A 23,719-nucleotide genomic window follows, 5' to 3' on the forward strand; every position below is an offset into this window, starting at 1 on the left:
TGGAAAAAGTACTCAATTGACATTTCTTTGATACTCAAAGTATCAGTACTGCAATGTAGAAATCAGGGGTGCACCAATGTACCTGCCACCGATACATCGGTATCGGACAATATTTGCCGTTATCGGTCAATATCGGTATCAGCAAATAAAACTGACATGATAGTGGCCGATATTTATCTGTTGTTGATTTTGCGTTGGCTATGTCGGTGTGTTGGTTATCTGCAGCTTACCTGTAGATTCTGAACATTTATTTCTTGTATTGAAGATGTATTTGTTTCCCTGGCACAAAAGGGGGAAATAAAAACAACAAAAAGTAAAGGTGTGTTCAGACTTGGTTGGTTAGAGCGCTTCGCTTACATACAAATGCAAAGATGAGGAGTTGCGCGAACGGGCACGGTGCGACTGGCGCGGCACAAACAGGGCAAACCGAGCTAATCTATATATTCAGGTCTGAGCGCAGCTCAACATTTGCAATGCGGGACATTTATTCGTAACTTTTACTTATAAGTAAAGATATCTGAGTACTTTTTCCACCACTGTGCGAGAAGGAAGGAAGGGATGGATGGATAGATAGGGAGAAACACCGGTTAAGAGGAAGAGGCGTATGGGGAGGAAACAAGGGGGGGATAGGGGTTGTGAGTATGTGTGTGTGTGTGTGTGTGTGTGTGTGTGTGTGTGTGTGTGTGTGTGTGTGTGTGTGTGTGTGTGTGTGTGTGCGTGCGTGATAGGGGGAGGGTTGGATACAGCTGAGAGGGTTTAAGGAGGGAGGATAGCCCCACACAGGTGTGCTCTCCTCTCACCACACACACGGTGGGGATGGATAGCATGCCATCAGCCCTCACCATGGCTAATAAGGGTCAAAGAATAGAACAGGGAGAGAGAGAGAGAAGGCTGTGTTTTCTCACCTCTGCTATAGCTAGAGGGAAAGATAACAGGAGATGAATCCTTGTGCAAACAAGCCCACAGACACCCCAGACTTGCTTTGTATGGACTGCACATGCACGCACACACACTCTCTCTCTCTCACACACACACACACACACACACACACACACACACACACACACACACACACACACACACACACACACACACACACACACACACACACACACACACACACACACACACACACACACACACACACACACACACACACACACACACACACACACACACACACACAGTGAAGTTCTACCTTCACCAGGTAGTGACCACAGTAAGAGGGAAAACGAACATTTTCCTTTTTCCTTCCTCTTTGTTTTATTTTGTTGGACATTGTTTTCCTTTTTCAAGGTAATACAATAACTTAATCTTAATGCCACAGTCCAAACAAACATACACACCAGTGTGCACGCACGCACGCACGCACGCACGCACGCACGCACGCACGCACATTTCCAAGACACAGGCTCAAACACACATGCATGCACACACTCACATGTAAGACATACCTGCTCCATAAGGAAATGTTAGCCGCTTGCTGACAGTTTAAGCCAGAGTTTTCCCACATCATTCACCAGGAAGTAAACAAACAAACCCACCTACGTACCCCTCGTATTGACACGGAAAGTAAAATATCAGCGGCGTAATCTGACGTTAGTTTGATCTCATTCAGGGTGTAGCCAGTCAGTATTGTAATCTGATGTTAGTTTGATCTCATTCAGGGTGTAGCCAGTCAGTATGTAATCTGATGTTAGTTTGATCTCATTCAGGGTGTAGCCAGTCAGTATGTGTATCGTAATCTGATGTTAGTTTGATCTCATTCAGGGTGTAGCCAGTCAGTATGTGTATCGTAATCTGATGTTAGTTTGATCTCATTCAGGGTGTAGCCAGTCAGTATGTGTATCGTAATCTGATGTTAGTTTGATCTCATTCAGGGTGTAGCCAGTCAGTATGTGTATCGTAATCTGATGTTAGTTTGATCTCATTCAGGGTGTAGCCAGTCAGTATGTGTAGCGTTTTTCCCGCGAATTTGGCAGATAATGTTGATTTATGTCTCTTCTACTTGACAGTATTGTGATGATTCATCAGCATTGTTTGTTATCTTTATTTGATACGTGCTGCCCGTTCAGTATATCACTTTCACAACCTTTCAAAAACACGCGTTTGCCATGAAGTTATGCTCGCTGCTGCTGTATCAAAACAATTGTCAATCCAGTGGAGGAGGAGAGAGAAACCAAACAAAACAAGGCAGCTAGGTTTCCATTCAACCTCGCTGTATTACTGACGTCCACCCACCATATCCAGCATATCTTTCATTCTCAGCATTAAACAACACTCCATAACAAAAACAGTCATTGGGAAATATCCATAATCCATTTAGTATCTCGTTACTGCATTCATTCACGACACTAACACCTCTGCCTCATTCTTCCGTCGACTGGGAATGCAAACAGACATTCATCATCGCAGGACATTGTGTATCGTTAACCCTTATCCTCTACTACGTCGAGCAGGCTCGCTAATTGCGGCGATTTAACCTTTTTTTTTGCTCTTGTTTTTACATCCCTTCTCATGTGTCCAAGACTTGATTCTTTCAGCATCCCATAACTCATTTTCACGGGGGGTTTGTTTCTGGTATTGGAATAAGACAGATGCCTGAAGGTCCTGCAGTAGTATTTTATCGTGGGATTTCAGAGGTTTAGTCAGATGATTTAAGTTTGTTTACGTGTCCTTCTAGACTAAATATACAAGGCTCTTTGAAATAACTTCGAACTGTAGAACAGAAAAGCACAGTAGCTGTTTTTTAAGCTTTGTGGTGTGTGCTGAAACAAAGCACAAGAAGACCCCCTCTTTGTTCTTCAGACATGCAACCATAAGAACATTTTATTCATGAGGAATATCAATTTGAATTCGACAGAGTTTTAAATGTATGATGAGAATGCCATGATTCTCCCTAATGGCTAACGCAGCTTTTTAACTACTGCAAGGATGCATCCGCTTTTGCATTTACAAACATCAGAGTGAATACAAAGTGAATTCCATTCTTGTTTAATTTGCATATAGTTAAATAATGGGCGCATCATTTGTTATTATAGATAGTGAAAAACTCTTACTGGTAAAACAATGTTCAAAATATGCACAAAATGCATCGACCATGAATCCTGCAGGCATCTTGACAATAACAGTACAGTACAGTACAGTACAGTACAGTACAGTACAGTACAGTACAGTACAGTACAGTACAGTACAGTACAGTACAGTACAGTACAGTACAGTACAGTACAGTACGGAATAGTACGTGTGCATTTGTTTACGTCGTGTGGGGCAGGCTCTGCAAGTTCTCTGTAAAGCTTTTGAGAACCAGGCAGCGGCTACCGACTAGGAAACTGAAAGGCACTTTGTCCATTTCAACTTCTTTCTTGTTGTCTTCTATATGCATGCTCCCTCTGCTTCCTGGCTGTTTCCTCATGCTCCCTCTGCTTCCTGGCTGTTTCCTCATGCTCCATAACTGCTTGGTGGTCCTCGTACTCATGACTTATAACTGCTTGGTGGTCCTACTCTCGCTAAGGAAATGTTGGAACTTGGGCTGAGCAAACAGCTCAAACTGTTATCTGTGCAACTTTTGGTAACAATTCTGTTTGTCAGTTTCAGTATTGTAAGCAACATGTGTGTCAAACATGTCTGAAATGTACTTTTATGTGACGCATGTGTACTATGTACATGTAATGAAGGTTACTTGTTATAGAATATTTGGTAGCTTTAAAAAATAAGTGAGCATGTCACTCCCATTGTCATTTATTTCAGCCATCATCATTACTACATACCTGTCCTGCATGCATGCATGAACATGCGCATGTACTTGTACACTACTGCAGACGTGCACGCACGCACACGCACACGCACACGCACGCACACACACACACACACACACACACACACACACACACACACACACACACACACACACACACACACACACACACACACACACACACACACACACACACACACACACACACACACACACACACACACACACACACACACACACACACACACACACACACACACACACACAGCAATACAGCATCAAATTCTAATTATAACAACACAATGTACAACAATGTTGTAAATGTCATGTACAGTTTATTGTAGAGTGGTGGCGTTACTACCACAGGCTCTTAATAGAAGTGTGATATTGTGGCCCCGGTCATTGCATCGCATACTGTACATACTCATTACAGTAGGGTCCTCCAAGTAGGAAACTCTATCTCACCCACACAGGGGACAACATTCTCACAGACTCCATTACATTCACTATTGCCTCACTCCGAACCTAAAGGGTAAATAGATTTCATCATAATTTATAAAAAATGTCAGCTTACCAGCGGTTTTGTTCAATTTAATCCCTGAAGTTTGCCAGAGTTTATGTCCCCCGACTCGCCCACCCCCCCTGCCCCCCCCCCCCCCCCCCCCCGACATAATTATAAGCAAACTCTGTCCAAGTTCTACTGCTGGTATTCGATTACATCAAAACAGGCTTACAATAAAGAATCCACAGTAATTACACCAAGCTGACAAATGATATGAAGCATGACCCATCTCTTGTGCCAATTAAAACATTTTTACAAACTATATTTGGAATGTTACTGGTGAATAAATTGAAGATATGAGTGTGTAATTATATTACGGTGCTCTCTCTCTCTCTCTCTCTCTCTCTCTCTCTCTCTCTCTTTCTCTCTCTCTCTCTCTCTCTCTCTTTCTCTCTTTCTCTCTCTCCTTCCAAATTGATAACATCACACAGGGCTTTTCCTATGTCAGATCTACCATATATCATAACTCAAGATAATTTAATTTAAAGAGAAATAAATAACTAATTTCTGTCCATTTGTTCTGCATTGTACATATCACAACAAAGTGACAATGGGGATGTCTGGTTATTTATTGAATTATGGTCTATTAAATAGTATTAGTATTCAGTGAACGGATTGGGGAGCAGAATAACCACTGGAGCACAGGCAGATCACCAGGTTGGTGGGAGACTTGGTGGGAGATTAATTGACATTTTCGTCAACAAATAAATACTAGACTAAAATGTTAGGGAGATACTAGTGGAGAAGAGATCCAGTAGAACTAAAAGACAAGTCGTCTTGTTTGGTTGCGCTCCGGTGTTGCGCTCTGAAAATAGCACATCTACAAGGTGAGCTTGTAGATCGGCTATTTTCAGCATGCAACCAAGTGTACAATCAGCCATTATGACGCCATCACGTGCCGCCAAAATCCATTTTAGTCTACAAAATCAACTGCGGATTAAAACCGTATACTATTTAGTCGACTAAAACAAAAACATTTCAGATGAGAAAAATATGACTAAAAAGTAATAAAACTAAATGTTATTTTAGTCAAAAGACTACGACTAGAACTAAATCAAAATGCGCTGTCAAAATCAAGACTGGTGTCCGCCGTCCGGTGGCTAGATTTATACTGTGCAAATCCACAACTCTTTCAGTGAGACTGTAAACGCGGAGCATGTTTTGCTTGTGTGTTTAACTGAAAAACAACCAGAGTTGCTGCGTAAAACGGTACAGATTCTTTAGCGTAGAGTGTACAGGAACAAACCTACAGAGCTGACTTGATAGAGAAATGCTCAAGTTGATCTTAAACAGGTGATATTGAAGAGGTAAATGACAAACAGATGTTGCGCGGTAGAGGTGGGCAGCTCTCTGGGTGGTCTTTGAACACCTTAGCCAGATATTGTAGAGAACCAATGTGATTCTACAAAGACAATTGTGTATTAGGTACAGTATGTATGTTAGCAGAACTGTGACAGAAGTATATGTCTAATCAGCTGACTACAATGATATTCCAATACATTTTTAGATTTCTGTCTCTCTGACTTAATTTTAAACTGTGACTTGTTAATCGAACTGATCTCTTCATATCTACAACAATTTGCTATTCATGCAAGGTACACTATATATACTATATAATGACTGCATAATGAGGTGATTCTCTGAACCTTTGCCAAATAAAACAATCAAAGTTAAAATGACCAAACCTGTGCAACTTGGCATCGGATCAATGACACTGATTCTCGTTCCTTCCCGATGCAAATCCTAACATCGGGCATTATATGATTACACCCGATAGTTCAATAATTTGGAACATATTTTTCCACAGAGGTCAATTAGCTTTTGACTCAGCGATGGTCCAATTTGATTAGAATAAAGTCAATAATGTACTACTCGCTGCTGCTTACTTACTGCTCAGCATACGTCTTTCATTGACACAGTTAGCCTTTTTTATTAACAACATATAAACCGTATTCTGTATGGGATTTGAAAATATTGTTTTTCATGACTTCACTTTTTGTTTTGGGTTTCCAGAGGGCGAGCTGTTTTCAATTAGAACGACACACAAGTATTGCGTTGTGCATAAAATGCCATTCGTCCAAAACGTGAATCTTTCGAAGACTGTCACAGTCGTTGAGAGCTTTTGAGTAATAAAAACAATGAAGAAAAACAATGCAGATAGCAAGGCACCCAGTTTATATTAGATAAACACGTCATTTAGAAAAGCTGTTTATGTGCAGCGTAACAACCCCATAACCATATCTCTTTCCTTGGTCGATGCAGATATTTGCGGAGGAGCAGAACCCTAATTATAATAGAGCACAGCCTTGGCTAGCTTGGACACTCTCCAGCAGCCAACAAATTATTCTTATTGGCGCAGAAGGCACAAACCAAATAGGGGAGCAAGAGCTCAGACTTCAAACACAAGCTTTATGGTAAACGATTGGCGGCGTTCAAAAAATTCTCACATTGTGCAATCTCAGCCTCCTACGAAGCCACTGAAGCAGACCGGCCCCGACCGCCTGCCTTTGAAATGCCTTCCACTCTCCCCCATTAACCAAAAACAGTCTACATTCTTTAATGTGTGACTCCCAGAGCCAAGTCCTCTTTTTTCAACGTTAGGAACTCACTCTCTGGGCTACATCAGAGTCTATCGCAGAAGATCTTTATTCAGGAAAATGACAGGGCTAATATAATTACATAGGACTAAAGACTAATTTATGTTTTTAGCAAGAAAAAAGGCTTATAGTTTTAAAATAAGGCATTTTCGACTGAAAAAGGTGTCAACGGTTTTTCGGAGCAACATGCCGCACGGCACTTTCCTTGAAGCATGAATTAGCCTTAAGCCCGTACCTATACAGAATCTATCGCCTCTGCCAAACAAATCGAAAAGGTTCCCCCATGCAGCTCACTTCCTTTCTCAGCGTCACGTCATGAGAGTGGTTTCCTTCAAGTAACCACTTAACACATTTTGACCTGGGGCAGATTCTAAAGTTTTCTGAAAAATGTATAAGAATTACAAAAAAGATTATGTTGCTACTGCTAGATAGCAACAAGAACCCCAAAAGGGGTTCCCTTTCTTGAAAGGTAAAAACCCCCAAAGGGATTCCCGTAAACCCTGTATAGTTCATTGACTGGGGTCCCCCAGGGTCTACTCTATACATTCCTCCTCCTTTTCTCCTTCTATAGCAAATGTCTTTGCTGAATGTTCCTCCATAATGACATGCCCAGAATAGAGGGTATGCACGTGACATCATCATGAAACCCGGAAGTTATGCAGGAATGCCTACTGAGTGGCAAAAAACTACTTTCTGGCCTTGACAGCCCATACATCCAAACAGAAAAGTCCTATCTGATTGCATTAAACAATGTTAAACTAATTTTGCCTGTCACTTTGCCACTCGATTTGACACTCGATTTGCCATTCACTTTATGCATGTGCGCATACCCTCAATAGGGTGGGATGCTATATGGTTCATGTACTTGGGAGGATAACAAAGGGAAGGAGCTTTCCTTCTCTCTCCTTATCTACCTGAGCCATCTGAAGGAGCGTCTCCAACCATTTGACTACTGAGAGTGGACAGGACACAAACACTTACACCATGCAACTCTCATTCGGGCTCTGCAATTAGTCGGTCGGTCAGCCAGTCAGTCAGTAAATCAGCCCACTGGCCAGCGAGTTGGTCAATGTGTCAGCAAGCAGCAACCGATGTGTCCTGATTTTGAACTGCTTTCACCCTATTTTGGGCAGGTAGGTGAAAAATGTCAAAAGTTTATTTTATTTATATGAGATCAAAATTTCTATAATATCACAACGTGACTCATAGAAAAGCCTTTAAAACGAGGAAGAGATGAAGGAACATCCCACCTGTAGGCCATGTGCTGTGCACCTTGATTTACAGAGACAACCACAGACAACCCCACAGACTACCTGAGCTCTCTGAACCTCTCACTAGAGATACACGTTGCCCTTTCTCCCCTTAAACTTTGACGGAAAGCTTTTCAACTGGCTACACAGCAAAATCTGGAGTGTTCATTTGACTCTCGCATGTGTGTGTGCGTGCATTGCCTGCATTGGTGTGCGTGAAATTCATGCTCTCTCTCCTATACGGTGCCAGAAAAAACTGTGAAAGCGGAAAACAATGAAAGCCACTGACAGCCGACCTAATCATTACACACACTTTAAAGCAGACAGTCCGATAAGAGAGTTGAATGACCACGGGTTACTCTGCCCTAACATGACGTACGTGTGAGCGAGCGTGCATGAGCACACACACACACACACACACACACACACACACACACACACACACACACAGACATACATCAGCGTGTTGACAGGTCGAGATAAGAGCAGCAACTGCGGCAAAATCGCAGGAAACAGACAATAAAGATTAAGGGGAGAGAGAGTGAGGCGGGCTGCATTCTATTGATCGTTACCACTCAAAGTATAAACAGCTGTCTCAAATGGTTCAGTTCTCTACACTTCTCCAAATCACATAAACAGCTAATTTTGAGGGACGTAAAGGCAGAAGATAATGTGAATAGAAACTCTATTACATTACCGGTTTGCAGCGGGTTTTACAGCCCGAGGCCACCTGCAGTGTGTGGTTCCCACAGAGGGCTCCATGTCTCCTAAACGCAGGCACTGAAACCAGGCGGGAGTCACAAGCGTATCCATGCACTGTGTGGGTCAAACTACTGCAGTATATTGAATGTTTCAACTGAAAGATCAGATTAAATTAGGCACAATAATAACAAGAATATGTCACACTGTCATTCATGTTTGGATTACAAGGACTATTAGCCTAATTTATTTTACACAATTGCACCATTGTGTATATCATTATATCCCGTCTAAAGTATTGAAACCGAGAAAGCTAAACTATCCATTTAAAAAATGTTTAAATATTTACAACTCGGCTGACCGCTCAGTTCTACCTTTAAGCAGTGGTAGAAAGTAAAAGAGTACATTTACAGTAAGTACTGTGCTTAAGTACAATTTTGAGGTATTTGTACTTTACTTGAGTATTTCCAATTTCCAATAATTTTCCTTCTACTCCACGGATCCTACTCTTAGTACACTATATTTATTTGAAAAATTGGCTATAGTCCCTGAAGCCCATGACGCAACCGAAGCCAGTTTTACGTGATGTTAGCAATGCTAATTACTGTGACAGCAAATTTCTTCTTCTTTCTTCAATGTAAATGTAGCAATCGCGTAAAACAGGCGGAAGTTAAGCCATGACGCTCGTGAAGTACAAGCTTCATGTGATTGTGAACCATGGCTAGGCTACTAGTTACATTGTAGATTTTTATTATTATTACAAAACATACATTAACCGTCGTGATCGGCTATTTTCAAAAAAAATGTTGAAAACTTGAAATGAGTACTTTTACTTTTGGTACGTGGTACTGGACGGCAATACTTTTGCACTTTCACTCAAGTGCCTTTTGAATTCCGGACTTTCACTCGCAACACTTCTACACTGCAGTATTGATACTTTTACTCAAGTACAAAACGCGAGTACTCTTCCCACCACTGCCGCTCGGTCGTTTCTAGTGAATAGCATCCATATCAATGGCGTCATTTTGGCCCGCAGGCTGAAGATCCTTGGCGACGCGCAGCGCTCTCAGCGCGGTCCGAAACAACAGGCCTAACCACTAAGTACACTCGCAGACCACAAGCGACATCATTCAGCCGTTTGCCTTTGAAGGCTTTCACAGCGACAAGTGACACGGCACAGGGAGGGCCTCCAGGCTCAGAGAGCCTCCAGGCACAGGGAGGGAGGGAGGCGGACCGGGCCCTATAGCCTCCAGGCTCAGAGAAGACACGGCACAGGGAGGGAGGGGAGGCGGACCAGGCCCTGGCCTCCAGGCTCAGAGAAGACACGGCACAGGGATGGAGGGGAGGCGGACCGGGCCCTATAGCCTCCAGGCTCAGAGAAGACACGGCACAGGGAGGGAGGGGAGGCGGACTGGGCCCTATAGCCTCCAGGCTCAGAGAAGACACGGCACAGGGATGGAGGGGAGGCGGACCGGGCCCTATAGCCTCCAGGCTCAGAGAAGACACGGCACAGGGAGGGAGGGGAGGCGGACTGGGCCCTATAGCCTCCAGGCTCAGAGAAGATTATGCTCCGCATAATAATAACACAACACATTATGATTTGACTGACATAATTTGGAAAAAGTGGAAAAGTGGATACTTAATAAAAAGTACTGCGATGTAGAACTACTTTGAAAACAAGTTTAAAAAAAGAAAAGAAAAGTAAAAATGTACTTTAAATGTACTGTAAAAGTACATTTTTTTTGTTTTGTTTTTTGTTTGTGTACAGTACAGTATTGTTACAGTTTTGTTTGTGTACAGTATGGCAATGGAAAGTTCTGTTCTGTATTAGAGTAACATAATTTACTGTATACATTTTGTGTAGCTCACTATTAACTGACATACCTCTGTGACATACGTAAAAATTAATACATCAAAGTGGATCAAAAGGAAAGGCTCTCGAATAACTGTTATTCAACATTGATTTGGAGTCTGACAGAGGGGGAATGGGTTTGAAATGAGTTAGGGGCTTGGATTGGGGGGGAGAGCAATTGGAAAATGATTACATTCCTGAAGCATGTGTGTTCGATGGACCCCCCAGTCTGCCAGGAAGTGTGACAGACATTTTGGGATGGTGTTCAAAGTGCCGCATTAATCAGAAACAGCCAATTAGGATTATCCTTCCTTATTTGATCATTTGGTAAACATGCACAATCCCGGCCCTGGCACACCAACGTTACACTGCACACATACTGTACTGTATACACACACACACACACACACACACACACACACACACACACACACACACACACACACACACACACACACACACACACACACACACACACACACACACACACACACACACGCGCAAACACACTCCTGTGTCTTGTTCAAGTACACAAGGTGATGTGGAGAGCTCAGGAGGAGTCTCGGTTATTAATACCAGATTCTCAACAAATGTCTCTTGTACATGTACAATACATCTTCAGGATAGAATGTCATTGTTGGGGTGTTTTTACAGCGTTTTTCTTTTTTTGTGAGCTCGTGACATCACATGGACCCAAGTAAGTTGTGTCTCGCTTCCCACAGCTTCACCTCTCCCTCAACACTGTTGTCTCTCCATGCTTCACACAGCTTCACCTCTCCCTCAACACTGTTGTCTCTCCATGCTTCACACAGCTTCACCTCTCCCTCAACACTGTTGTCTCTCCATGCTTCACACAGCTTCACCTCTCCCTCAACACGCTCTCGTTATCGTTGCCACCACCACTGCTGTCATGTTCTCACCTGTGTACTCTCTTTAAATGTATCTGTGTTTGTGTGTCATCCCATGTGTGTGTGTTTGTGTCACCAGCACTCACTATGCCTCTCTCTGTCTTCCTGTTTCCTCACAGCATGTGATTGCCATCCCGTGGGCGCCGCTGGCAAAACCTGTAACCACACCACGGGCCAATGTCCTTGTAAAGACGGCGTGACCGGTATCACATGCAACCGCTGCGCTAAAGGCTACCAGCAGAGCCGCTCGCCCATTGCCCCCTGCATAAGTACGTGGAAGCAGTCTTTGTCCATGCAGTATATCATACAGAAATAGGGCTGTCACCATTGCAAATTTAAGCTGACGATTGTCACACAAATAATTGCGATTTAATTGTGTGTTGTTGTTTTGTTGCATTTAACATTGGAACGTTACAATTTGTATTTATTTTTGCCTTTTAGGCTTCATAATCACAAATGTCACAGGGCAGATATGACAAATGACTGAAATATACAAAGAAATCACTGGCCCGTTTAATCAAGAAATAGCTGATCTACAAGCTTACAACACGTCATTTCGTAACATGTTGAAAGTTTGTGGATCAGCTATTTTTCACCATCTTTGAAAAATGCTTGGAAATGTCTTTCAACAAGGAAATGATTGACCATTATGCAAAAACAATTGCGATTATGTCAAATAATTGCGATTAGGCGATTATGTAATAATTGTGAAAGGCCTATACAGGTATATAAACTGTATATATATACTCATCTGATACCCCCAACAAAAACCCTCCATAGTAAAATATTATCTGGGATATGGTCACTCTCTTACACAAGCACACACACACACACACACACACACACACACACACACACACACACACACACACACACACTCAGACCTGCCTTAGACAAAACATGGCCAAATATACACTGCAAACAGAATTATTTGGTTTTTCTCCTCCATTGCTTAGCATCTGACTGTGCAGTCTGACCAGTAAATGTATATCTTAGACAAACACACCATTTAATTGAGCCCCCCCAGGGTTACACTCTTCCACGGATTTCTCAATTTGTCGACAGGTTCAAGCCCCATAAATCTACAGAGTAAAGCCTATGCCCAGAACACTGTTCGCACCCATCACCTCTAAACCCTGACGGATCTCACATTAAACCACATGAAGCTTAGGTTGCACAGTGTAACTCGTTTTTCCTCAAGGTACGTTTCCCACCATCCGTTTAAAAGTCAAGCAACCCTCAGAACTGCAGTCAAAAATAACCTTCTGTACACGGTATACAGTGTTGTACTGTATACAAATGGATAGTGTACAAATGGAGCTACATATAGACCCTTTGTGGGTCCATTTGGTTTGCACAATTTCAGTGCCTGAAGACAGGTGCTGAACTAAAACATTCAATATTTAAGATTCGTATGGTGGTGAGTAGAAGGAGTAGTTTATGCCAATGGCGACTGCAGAACCATGAACCACAAAGCCTGGACTTTAATTGGCTCTTTGTTGCCCTCTCAAAACAACATGTCTTAATTGCTGCTTTTGTCAATATATAATTAGATGCCGGGGGATTAAAAGCCCATCTTTTATAGGCTTGGCTCGATTCCAACAAAGGGATGAATTAAATATACTTAGTGGATATTGGATATCTTTGATTTCCCTGGGAAAGTCACATACAGTAAGAACGGAGGTGTTGCACATGCAGAGATCCCTGAGAGATGATCAAGTCGCTGGAGTTCCTCTCAGCATTACTCTGTAATCTTCGTTTTTTAACAGCCCCTTGCCAATTGGAATCTGACAAAGAGTCATGTTATACCTCTGACTTCATATATATTTCCAGCATTGTGTAAGCCATAAATCCACAAGTCAACTCTGAGAAACTAGCTCATTAATTGAACTAGCACGTGCGGATGCCGAACACTGATTTGCGATTAGAGGATGGGCGGAATGGTGACAAAATCTGACTTCAGTGAAGCGACCCACGGGCCTCAGACACCATTGTTTTGGCAGCAATGGGCTCTATGCACACTAACTCTTCCTACTTCCGGGCCCTTCCCTACTTCCTTCACCGATGATACTAATTACGGCTGAGAACTGTTCCATTTTGTGTACAGTGGTTCGCAAACCTTTTAATTTCAATGATCCCATAACTCTGAGTGTGTACAAATGGGTCCCGGGTCCGTTTTGTTCCATTTGTACACTCTCAGACACCTGTACAGGGCCATTTGGAACCCACTCAAGGACACTTTGAGACCCACTGGTGTAGCAGAGTGTTTCCAGTGAGCCAACATGCACAACAGCAACACCCTGACTCTGTTTGACCAGAATGGAACAGAGCCTTCATTAGTATCATCGGTAACACCTGTGAAGGAAGTAGGGAAGGGGCCCAAGTTCTTTCCAAAATGGCATGTGTGCGTAGAGCCCATTGTTATTCTTGTCATTACGCAGACCAGTTCTTCATGTGAAAAAGCCTGATTCCAGCCACAATCAATGAGGCAAGTGCGTGATTACGGCTTGAGACGATTTCGATTCATGGTGGATGAACTACATACAGTACATTGCTGTATGTTCAGGATGGAACTATAAAGGAGGCCTTTTCCCAAACTGTCCGAAATAGGCAGATTTATTTTTGATCAAAAAGACTTGATTCTTTCTTTCTGCCTTAACACGCAAACTCTTGAACTAGTGAACGAGCAAAACCTTCACAACTTCGCCAAGCTTTTTCCTCAGTGTCGTGCATCTCTTTCACGTGTATGTGGTGTCTCTTTGGTATGTCTTTGTGTTGCCATCTTTTGTCCTCGCTTACCCCCTCGCCGCGCTGCACAAAACCCTTCTGGTGGGGCTCTTATCTCCCCCGTCTATAGTAACAAAAAATGCATTGTGTGTTTTGTATCTTCTGTTGCCGCCATGCTCCTTTGGAGATAAGAGGAGGAATATCTTCGTGCATGGCTTCTCTTAGTGTCAACTTCCTACCAGCGTGCGACTTCAACACAGGGTATGAAGGAGGGCTGAGAGAATCAAGTCTTGGGACATCAAAACCACCGACACTTTTTTTTGTTTGTTGCAATAACAGGTGTACGCAGTGTGAAGTACCGGTATGAATGAAACGGTTACATATTTCACACCACTTTGCCCTCAGATCTTACATTGCCCTTTTGATTAGATTTTCCCAGATATATCTCCACCTAGGAGAATAAAGACCCTGTTGTATAGCTGTGAGAGACATTGTACTGTAGTGGCAGATTAAAGCTTGTCTGCAGGAAAAACAAAAACAATTCACCTGCAGCACATGGCCCGAAACATTCCCTTTCATAAACAAATTTCTCAAATTTACATGGTACGTTTATATCAAGATTTCTTTTCTACATGGCAATTTTGATGTGGCTGTTAACTGACTTGAGTTTGTCTGTTGTATTTTTTTCCGATGAGAGCAGAGATTCCAGTCGCTCCTCCTACGACCACAGCTAGCAGTACAGAAGAACCTTCCGGTGAGTACCACATCTACATCCACCTCATAGTTCATGTGGTACTTCCGGTGAGTACCACATCTACATCCACCTCATAGTTCATGTCATATTTGCAGTGGTGGGGGAAAAAAGTACTTGATTGTTTTACTTAAGTAAAAGTATCAATACTGGAATTCAAAATGTACTTAAAAGTAAAAGTAGTCATTATGCATAATATCTAATTAAAAAACTCTTTTGAAAATAGCAGAGTACAAATACCTCAAAATTGCACTTAAGTAGGCCTACAGTACTTTAAGTAAATGTACTTAGTTACTTTCTACCACTGTATGTCAGGTAATATTTGTGCCCACGCACTAAATATCAGATTGTGGTGCTATAGTTCTTAAATCAGAGACGTGCTAGTTCTTAATCAGCGATGCATACTGGCTGATGCGCATCATGTCTCGAGGCAAAATTATGGAGGACAAATCTGTACAGTTTTTATAAGTTTGGGCTCATGGGAAGTTCTCCCACAGATCTTTTTTCACAAGTCTTAAGAACCGAGTGAGTGAGTGCACAGTAAATTGGATCCCTCTAGCCTTCCCCCTTCTTATTAGGAGTTCATGAATATGAAATCAATTAGTGGCGGCCCTGGAATAAGCCTCCTTTAATCTCTCATACTTGAGCCAATTAATTTGTCTAACTGTAGCGCAGTGGGGTGTTTGTGTAGACCACAGCATGGGGGCCTAGTTTACTTGAATTACATCCCTCCTGTCTGTCTGTCTGTCTGTCTGTCTGTCTGTCTCTTCTCTGGCGCAAAGTGGGGGATTTCTACTGCAAATTGGTATTTTAAGGCAGTGGTTTTCAACGTTTTTCATATCAAGGCCCGTTATTTATTCAGCATTTGAGCCCAGGACCTCCATTTCATGCGATTTAGCGTCTCAGACACCAAAACTAAAGAATATTTTGTTAGTTGGATGAGATTTTGTCCACAAATCCGTGCTGTATTGATGCCTCATGGTACCAGTAGGAGAGACAACAGGCAATTCTTCTACATTCTCTAATTGTATAGACTTCTTGTAAATTAATTAAGTAATACATATGTTTAACAATAATAATTTAATAATAATAATTTGGTTTCATTTTACACTTTGCAAGATGACAAAAACAAAAACACATCAGAAATGCCATGTCATCGTTTCCCAAAGACTGGTCGTGGGAGATTTCATTTGGGTCACCAAAATATATATATATATTTTATATATATATATTTTGCATATTTATTTTTTTGGGCCACCAGGTGTGTCAAGTGACAGTCCAGGCCTGGTTCTGGATATATTAATAAGTATATCATCTGAATATCCTCTGCTAAGTAAAGCAAGCATTTAGCTACTTGTAACTTATGCCTTTTACAACCATATACAAGTGTGAATTAGGATTTTCTGTGCTTAGGCAAGTAAAGACAGTATTGGGAATTGGGTCATCTTAAAAAAATAAGTCACATACTCGTGCTCATACAGGTACACAAACAGGTACACGGACATTGCTGGTTGTAGGAGTGGTTGCACCACTCAAAAATGGGTCCTCTGAAAAAAGGTTTGGGAACCACTGGGCTAAGTGACTCCTCAAATTCCACTGGAATGCACAAACATAGGTTTCATACTTGGTCCTTTGGCCTCACGGTGGAAAAAGTTAAGTCATCTAGCTAGCTGGTTGCTGCTTTACTCTGTGCCTTCCAAGTACACACGGGAGGCCTAGTGTGTGCGTGCGTGCGTGCGTGCGTGCGCGCGCGCGTGCGTGTGTGTATGCGCGTGCTTGGCCGCTCGCACGACGCACATGCAAACCTAGCATGCGAGCCTGCTGCTGCCGACTCTCTGACGTCTCTAATGCTCCTCGACAGCTCCGATTGACAGCACGCTGTCCTCCACCTCCTTCCATTCTCTTTCTATCTCTATTTTCTCTCCTCCTCCACCTCCTTCCATTCTCTTTCCATCTCTCTCCTCCGACTCCTTGGTCTCCCCCTGTTTCACGCTTTGTCTTCAGACTGCACTGTGGGTGGCGTGTGCTGTAACCATATCTGGGGTTTCTCTGTACCCTCCTTGTCAGGAATGTGTCCACTTTCTGGGGCGTATAGGAACGGTTCTGCGCCTTACTGGGGGGAATTCTTGGTAACGGAATGAATGCCCCCCCCCCCCCCCGGTTGCCGTATCTATCACCTTGAGCAAATGAACAAATGCAAAGCAGACCTAAAAGCAGTGGTGGAAAAAGTACTAACAATTTTGACTTAAAAGTATAAATTCTGAAATAATCAATTCTAAAAGTCCAGAATTCAAAATGTCAACAGCATCAAAATGTACTAAAGTATCAAAAGTAAATGTACTCATTGTGCAGAATGTCCCATTTCCAGTTAAATTTATAATGTATAAAAATAAAGTACAAATAAAGTATAAAGTACAAAAAGCTAAGTGCAGTACTTAGGTAAATGTACTTAGTTACTTTCCACCACTGCCTAAAAGTGTTTGCATTCCGTTTTATGCTACGTGATTAAAACTAGCAACTGAAGGAATTAGAAGCTTCATTATTAGTGATGTGCTACATTCTTGTGTCTTGGACTTCAGAAAGAAGTCTGCAATTATGACTTCACGTCATTTTGTGGCTCAGTAAAACAATGTTTTGCTTGCCTCTAGAACCTGTCCTTGACCTGAAAAAGTTTAAGAGCCAGTGGATAAAACCATATCATTGAACCAATGTAAACATTCAGGAGGAAACTGTAATAACAGTGGCTGAAGTAATCTAATCACAACCAAGAGCTCTGACACTCATTCTAATGCAGCGGTCCTTGAGGGGGTTCCAGGTGGTCCGCAGCCAAATGATGAAGAGTTGGTAACCAAATGGACCCTTATAGATCTTTGATTCTTAAACTCTCTCATGTTACGCTCTCAATAGTTAAATTATTGTTAAACATCTGCATGAACTAATTGTTTTGATCAACGTTCAAATGATGGTCCGTGACTCAAAATGGCGAATAAATCCATACGATGAAAGGGGTTCACAACCACTGCTTTAATGGTCGCTCTGCCCGGAGAAGACCCATGTTGTCACTGAGAACACATGCAGAATGCAGCACCTTGACGGACACATCCAAAGTCACATCACAGCTATGGGGGTCCCCATGGACCACCCAGGCTCGAGGCCCAGAGGGGATGCATACATTACTGGCTCTCCCTCCGAGGGGTCCTGAAGCTAAAACTCCAAACTCTAGACAACATGCATGGTATTTGAACGGCTATGATCTCATCCAATATGGGATTGCAAACAGATGTGGTCCCCTTATCGGGGCATCGGTCCGACTTTGTGCGTTCTTCTTCTCCTCAAGCCTAAAAGTATAGGCACTAAAGTTCCCCCTGTCCGTGTTTGTGAAGCCAGAGATAGTGGAGAGGTTGGGACAGATCTAGAACAGTGGTTTTCAACCCTTTCCGTATCAAGGCCCGTTATTAATTCGACATTTGAGTCACGGAGCACCATTTGATGAGATTTAGCCTTACAGACCCAAAACTAAAGAATATTTTGTTATCGTTGGATAAGATTTTGTCCACAATTTCATGCTGTATTGAAGTGGTACCATAGGAGAGATAACAGGAAAACGATCAAAATAACAATTCTTCTAATGGTGTAGACTTCTTGTAAATTAAGTAATGCGCATGTTTAAAGATAATTGAACTCTTGAGAGCGTAAAATGAAACCAAATGGACCTGTATGATGATGGTTAATGTAAGGAAGAAGAAGAAGGAGAAAAAGAAGATAAGGATGACAGCTCGGGGAGACGAGGAGGAGAAATGAAGGGAACGGGAGGGATCACGGATTGGTCTTCTTCCAATAAAGCCATATAGTAAATGGAACGATGTGTGAATTGGTATAACCGAGAAATAGTACTGCACAATTAAACGAAAAAAGACCGCGATCTAGATTCAGACATCTACAGTATGCGATCTAATTTCTAAATTTGAGCAGGAATCGCGCAGCACTAGTCGGCCGTCCAATTTATTTTACTTACTAGTTTGTAAAAAATAAAATAGAAACACCTTACATATTTATATTTCTTTCATAAATAAAGAATCTTTCACTATAGGAACTGCTCCCGTTGCAAGTTGATGATGTCATAACTCCATCTGTGGTTCAGCTCTATGGAATATATGGAATGCACATGCTAATAAAAAGTATTTAAAATGTTGCTTTGATGCTCATATTATCCTTAAGAAGTAGTAAGTTGTTTTTATTAGCATATGCATTCCATCCATACATTCCATAGACCAAATGGGCATATGACATCATCAACTTGCGACAGGAGCAGTTCCTATTGAGTGAAATATTCTTTATTTATGAAATAAATCAAATATTTATAATATTAAGTGTTTATATTTTTTATTTTAGTTATAGAGGGCAAGTATAATGTTTTAAGGCATATTTGACTTATTAGCCAGGGATTCTTTTAAGAGAGGTTAAAGTCAAGTACTTTGACAGTAGTTGGCTCCAGGTACCACATTTTGAACGTAGCATGGCCATATATTGACATTCCCATATATGGGCTTAATAATGATGACATCAGGGATCTCCATATATGGGCATAACAGGAATTGTATTAAGGTATTGTCCACCATGGGCAAGACCTACGCTGTAAAGACTATCATTTGTTTGGGCGGAAGTTGCGGGATTTTAGCGGAAGTATCGCCCAAGGAAATGACGTTGATGCTTTACAAATCGTTTGACGTTTTCGGGCCTGAAACAACAGAGCTTCTAAATACGGCACAGTTGAGAAACACGAGTAACAGATCGACATATTGATGATGGCGTGATGTGGCGTGACGTATGACCATATATCGAGGTGTGACACAACACGAGATTGAGACGACTGACGGTAAATGCAGGTTTTCATAGTAACTGCGACCTATGGTCGTGATAAATATTTTCATGGGAAAAAAATGGGAATCGTGTGAGAATCGTGATCTCAATTCTTGTGTGTAGATGACTGCGGTCGACAGCTGTGAGGCAGGTGGCCTCCCTGTGCCTCTTTTTGGGGGGGGGGAGGGGGGTGGAGTGAATGGAGGGTCTGGGGGGTGGGTGGATTTTCGGAAGGGGGGGGGGGTCAAACTGAGTGGATATTAATTTGTCTCTTGCATTCAACCCCCCCCCCACCCCCCTGACCGCCCCATAGACACACAGACAAGGCTGGAATGCATAGCGAATACCTTGGACGGCGCGGCCCAGACAAAACACATATTGTGCTGGTAGGTCACGGATGGTACGAGTGAGTCCGCCACTCCCACGGGTGGGTCGTGACAGAGATGTCTGCATGGCAACGCAGTGTCTGTATGCTGGGGATTAACCGCCGATGACCCCGCGATGGACCGGCCGGCCTATAGCTGTCCGGTCAGGATATATATACAGAAAATAACTAATGATAATGGGGAGGGACCGCGATGATGATGATGTGGATGATAAGCCTCTGTTGTGTCTGTGCGTGCGTGCGTGCGTGTGTGTGTGTGTGGGGCGCGAGTCACCCGTTATGTGTGTGCGTCGATCTGTCTGGGCCTGGAAGTAATCTGGATTTGCGGTGGGACCCCTCCTTCCTCCCCTTCCTTAGAAATGTTTTGGACGCGAGTCTCGCTCCACACGCCCTGTTTTTTAGAAGCCGGCGGTGCCTCGATCCTCTCTGTGCTTCGGTGCCTGATTTATACTTGGATGCGAGCCGGTGTTCCCCCGTCGAAAATAGCCGATCTGCAAGCTCACAACGCACCGCCGCTGCGGCGCCTTGTGAGCTTGCAGATCGGCTATTTTCGGAGCGTATAAATCATGCGTCAGCGCCATGAGTCTTGTGGCCCATGTTGAAATTTGTGAGACTAGGGAGAGAGAGAGAGAGAGAGACAGAGAGAGAGAGAGAGAAATTGTGAGAAATTACAAACGAAGAGAAAGAGACAGAGAGAATTTTCAACAAAAAAAAAGAAATCAACGTACAGTTTTCATCGCCGATAGAAGAAAGCTTTTTGCATTTGATTTACTTCCTGGCGTTCACACACACAGCTCTTGGCAGTCATTCGCCTCCTCTCTCTCTCCCTCTGTGTCTATGGAGTTGGTAATAGTCAGCAGAAGTCTGTGTGTGTGTGTGTGTGTGTGTGTATAGAGTTGGTAATAGTCAGCAGGAGTGTCCGATGTCTCTGGGCTGAAAGCCATCAGTTACAGTAATGGGAGGTGAACCCGGCCAACAGAGAGAGACCGGTGCCATGATACCACCCCAGTGTGTAATAAAGTAGCTAAGTACATTTACTGAAGTACTCAATTCAGTAACATTTTTATTAAAGTGTCAAATCACAACAAGTTGTCTCAAGACACTTTACATGTAGAGCAGAGAACCGACAGCGATCCCACCCTGTGATTATGTACAACTTTAGTACAAGTAAGACGCGCAAACGCGGGAAGCGAACGCAGCTCGTACATATTTGGGTTTTTTTAAGATTTTTTTTTAAGTTAAGTTTTATGTGGACCTGGCCCCTTTTGTGCCCATATATGGAGCTGAGTGATTTGTTTGTGATTGATGTATTTTGTATATTGTATATTGATGATTTGGACGTATAGCTGCTTTGGGGACTCCTTATATGGTTATGCGGGACAGACAGACAGACAGACAGACATGATCTGCTAGGTCTCATAGTTAGTGCTCACTGCGTTCGCAAATACTGCATTTACAGTATGTGAAAACATTAGTTAATAGACACTTTTATTTTGATTATTATTACAAAACACTTCAGCCCTAAATACATTTTGGCCATTTGAAAATAGCTGATCTTTAGATCGTTGTAGAATTTGGAATGGAATTTCTTAGTTATTAAAACCATAAAATGATTACACTTTTTTATAAAAAAATATATATATATATTTTGAAATATGATTGATCTGTGACCCACAGATAGGTCACGATCCACTGTTTTGGAAACAGTTTCTCCAGTACGTCCCCCCCCCTGTTGAATGACAGCAGCCCAGGGCAGAGCGAGGCCCAGATCCATCTCTCTCTCTCTCTCTCTCTCTCTGGTCCCATACAGCAGCCCAGGGCAGAGCGAGGCCCAGATCCATCTCTCTCTCTCTCTCTCTCTGGTCCCATACAGCAGCCCAGGGCAGAGCGAGGCCCAGATCCATCTCTCTCTCTCTCTGGTCCCATACAGCAGCGCAGGGCAGAACACCACAGAACAGCACCGTACGGAGCAGAGCAGAGCGGAGCGGAGCAGCACACTGGGCTCTCTAATCTAATTACATGCTTTATTTGCTGCAATTTGTTTCTCAATCAGTCTGGTTCAGTGAGGAAGAAAAGCCCTCCTCCTCCTGGGCACGCATTCACACCTCCTTGTACCAGTGCCCTCCTGCCTCTCTGTCTGGCAGCTCCAATGGCCTAGTAGTGGCCATGGAGACCTCCTTGTAACAGTGTCCTGCTGCCTGTCTGTCTGGCAGCTCCAATGGCCTCCTCCTTGTACCAGTGCCCTGTTGCCTCTCTGTCTGGCAGCTCCAATGGCCGTGTAGTGGCCATGGAGCCTCGCTACCCAGGCGTAGATTTTCCTTCGCATTCGGGAAACGCATTGGAAAATCTGGCATAGGAAGCCCACTACCTTGTATATTTGCCTAACCAATAACAGAGGCGCGTTGCTATAGATTTGGTGAGGTCAGTGTTCTCCGCTGTTTTCTACCGGGGAGGGGAGGATTGGGGAACCAGTAGGATCCACCGCCTGTTTTGGACCGCCACCCGCCCCTCTAGACCAGAAAGCAGACAGGCTGGGACAGGCTAGTGGCCTGCATGGAACAGGACACGCATCAGCCATCCTGTCTATCTGTTGTTCTAACACGGAGGGAAGTTTGGAAAACGTATACAAAAGTATTGGCATCAAAACGTAGGCCTACTAAAAAGGAGAAAGTACTCATTATGCAGAATGTCCCGTTTCACGTTTTCAAATGTATACAAATATTTTTCAAATGGCCGAAATTAAGTGGTTAATTATGTATGTTTTGTAATATTAAAAAAAAGTAACTAGTAACTAAAGTTTTCAAATAAATAAATAAATCAATGTACCGGCAGTGGTGGAAAAGTAGGCTACTACATTTTGTTACCTAAGTAAAAGTATCAATACTGCAATGTTACAAGTAAAAGTCCAGAATTCAGAATGTACTTGAGTAAATGTACAAGTATTGGTATCAAAATATACTTAAGTACGTACAAGTAAAAGTACTCATTTTGCGTTTCACAAGGTATTGTATATAAAATGTATTCAAATTATTTGAAAATAGCAGATCTGCAAGCTCACAGCGCGACACGTTGTGACCTTATACAGTAGATAGTCTATTTTCAAATGTTTAAATAGGGCTTAAGTGGTTAATGTATGTTTTGTAATAATAATTCAAATCCACAAATGAACTAATAACTATAGTTTTCAAATAAATGTAGTGAAGTAAAAGTACAATATTTGAATCAGATATGTAGTGGAGTAAGTAAGTAAAAGTATTGGAAATTGGAAATACTAAAAGTAAAAGTAGGCCTACCTCAAAATGTTGTACATGAGTACATGTACTTAGTTACTTTCCACCACCGAGCAGGACGCATCTCAAGTGCAAACGATT

At 42.6% G+C, this 23,719-nt stretch overlaps 1 protein-coding gene across 2 annotated transcripts in view; it reads left to right on the forward strand.

Annotated features, from left to right (window-relative positions):
* Positions 1-23,719, forward strand: part of LOC308312916 (netrin-1) — a 78,637-nt gene that overhangs the window by 44,675 nt on the left and 10,243 nt on the right. The window contains exons 3-4 of one of the 2 annotated variants that reach the window (XM_080759703.1): positions 11,745-11,894; positions 15,053-15,106. In XM_080759703.1, the coding sequence (XP_080615829.1) occupies positions 11,745-11,894; positions 15,053-15,106 (204 nt within the window). The remainder of the gene's footprint in view (positions 1-11,744; positions 11,895-15,052; positions 15,107-23,719) is intronic. The other variant, XM_080759704.1, reaches the window with a different exon arrangement.

This window comes from Protomyctophum bolini, assembly GCF_963924005.1.
Source record: "Protomyctophum bolini genome assembly, chromosome: 3".
Taxonomy (NCBI): domain Eukaryota; kingdom Metazoa; phylum Chordata; class Actinopteri; order Myctophiformes; family Myctophidae; genus Protomyctophum; species Protomyctophum bolini.